Genomic DNA, 2,266 nt, shown 5'->3' on the forward strand with positions numbered 1-2,266 from the left:
AATAAATTTTTTGGGCTTCTTTTAGCCTTGAACCCTAAGCAGCTGCATTTCAAAACAACTACTAGGACTGACTTTATCCGTATTGAAAACGGGCCTTATTTTTTAGGCCTATGTTTTTATCTAAAGGCTCTTAATTTTCGGGTGGACGTGACCCGGCTCATGGACGGAGCATGCTTATATCGTGGAACGGAGCATTGGATGGGGGAAATAATTGTCGTTGTTGTTGTTTGCCTTGCCCTACTCCAATATTTTTATATATTTATTGTTGCTGTTGATTTGCATATCGTGAAGTGCGTTGGCAAAGTGTGAGAAAGAGAGTGTGAAACGGACTTTACGTTAACAACCTTCCCAACTGTTTTACTCTCCATCTCTTCTAATTTTGCCTCTTTTCAGTTACGATTTTGGTCTGTTTTTGGACTTCTTTTTCTTTTCTTTTTCTTCCCTATAAATATTATTTTATAACAAAGAAATCTTGTAAGCTTGAGGAACATCTTGCCCTTACTATTTTACTCTTTACTGTTACATTGCCTCCTCTCTTTTCTTTCTTTTTTATCATTGCATTCACTTCTATATCTTTCTTAAGTCTTTGGCTCCAATGGATGTTGTTGCAATGGGGTGTAGACATCATACCAATGTTGTAAAAGGGAAGCGAACGAAGCGGTCGAGGCCTCAATCACCCATCCCTTTTGCCATTCTATGCAACAATGGAGGTGAAGTTGATGGGATTGGGAATAGTTGTTCTTCCTCTTCTTTCGGATATCAAGATAGCACCACCGAGGAAGAAGAAGATATGGCCAACTGTTTGATCCTCCTGGCGCAAGGCAAATCCAGAGAATCCCCGAAAGACATGCTGGTTTACAAGAAATTCACTAGTAGAAAGTTCTTGGAAACGGCTTCTAATGGGACAGGCAAGGCCGGGTACTATGTTTACGAGTGCAAAACATGTAATAGAACATTCTCTTCATTCCAAGCCCTTGGCGGTCATAGGGCTAGCCATAAGAAACCCAAGGCTACACTGTCTGAGGCTGCCATGGTTGAAGCAGCATATGAAGAACAAGGTCCTAATAACAATAATAATAACAGTAAGGTTAAGGTTAAGGTTCATGAATGCTCCATTTGTGGGGCTGAGTTTACCTCTGGACAAGCCTTGGGAGGGCATATGAGAAGGCATAGAGGGTCAATAGGTAATCATGTTAATGTTCTTACAACCAACACAACATTGTCTTTGACAGTTCCAATGGCATTGGAATCTGAGAAACCTAAGAAACCACCAAATGTTTTGTCTTTAAGCTTGGATCTCAATCTTCCTGCCCCGGAAGACGATCACCGGGAATCCGAATTCACCTTTGCTTCCAGCCAGCAGCAACAACAACAATCTCCTCTTGTCTTCTCAGCCTCCACTTTGGTGGATTGCCATTACTAAACAAGGTTAAACCTTTTTTTTTCCTTTTTTTTTTATCATATTTATTCAACATTTATAAGATTCTTTTCATTCTTTTCTTTTTCCTTACATCGATCAAATGTTAATCATATGGAACTTGAAATCTTTGATGAAAAGCAATGAATATTAATACGTGTTATATTAAAAAGTATATCTGAATTGCTCATCTGAAGTTTCATGACGGTCATGATTTTCTTCTCTTTTATCTATTTGGGTTTTTTTTTCTCAAATTTAAATAACAATAATGTATTACTTAACTTAAAGTTGCGGATTGAATTTTAACTCAATTGGTATAGACATTGTTGTCAATACAAGATATATAAATTTAAGTGTGTTGAAACGCATTATCCTCTTATTTATGAGTTGAAAATAAATTATAAGTAATTTTATACCTATCGTCTTAACCCACAAATCTTACAATACACCTCCAAATTTGGGGTTATTTGATTCAATCTTTTTGCAGTTACCATATCAGCTCATTGATCGTTAATTAATCTTAGCGAGCTGTTTAGTTTCAGAATTTATTAAGTCAGTTATTAAAGATGCAATCAATTTTTCTAACTTATTTCTTTCAAAAACAAATTCTAACTTACAAGTATACATGGCACACGATGGGTTGAGTTCGAGTTGGGTTAGTGCAATATTTCATGTATATTTTTAGACTCGAGTCTGAACTAAAAATAAGTCTAAAATTTTACCTAAATTCGGTTTAAATTAAAAATACTAAATTCGAGCTCGACTCACCCGCCGGTTTATTTTTTAGATTATTTTTATATATAGTTTTTAAAAAATATAATACATCAAATACACTAAAAGTATTAAAAT

General features: G+C 35.6%; 1 protein-coding gene across 1 annotated transcript; it reads left to right on the forward strand.

Moving 5' to 3' along the window:
• The first annotated feature begins 480 nt into the window (after nt 1–480).
• LOC108458992 (zinc finger protein ZAT5-like) lies at nt 481–1,442 on the forward strand. The gene has a single exon (XM_017758367.2). The coding sequence runs from the start codon at nt 596–598 to the stop codon at nt 1,421–1,423; it is 828 nt and encodes a 275-aa protein (XP_017613856.1). The 5' UTR covers nt 481–595; the 3' UTR covers nt 1,424–1,442.
• Nucleotides 1,443–2,266: the final 824 nt, after the last annotated feature.

This window comes from Gossypium arboreum, chromosome 4, assembly GCF_025698485.1.
Source record: "Gossypium arboreum isolate Shixiya-1 chromosome 4, ASM2569848v2, whole genome shotgun sequence".
NCBI lineage: Eukaryota > Viridiplantae > Streptophyta > Magnoliopsida > Malvales > Malvaceae > Gossypium > Gossypium arboreum.

What these genes read in the sequence shown, in the direction of transcription:
- LOC108458992 (XM_017758367.2), top strand. Translation starts at nt 596, where the DNA reads ATGGATGTTGTTGCAATGGGGTGTAGACATCATACCAATGTTGTAAAA.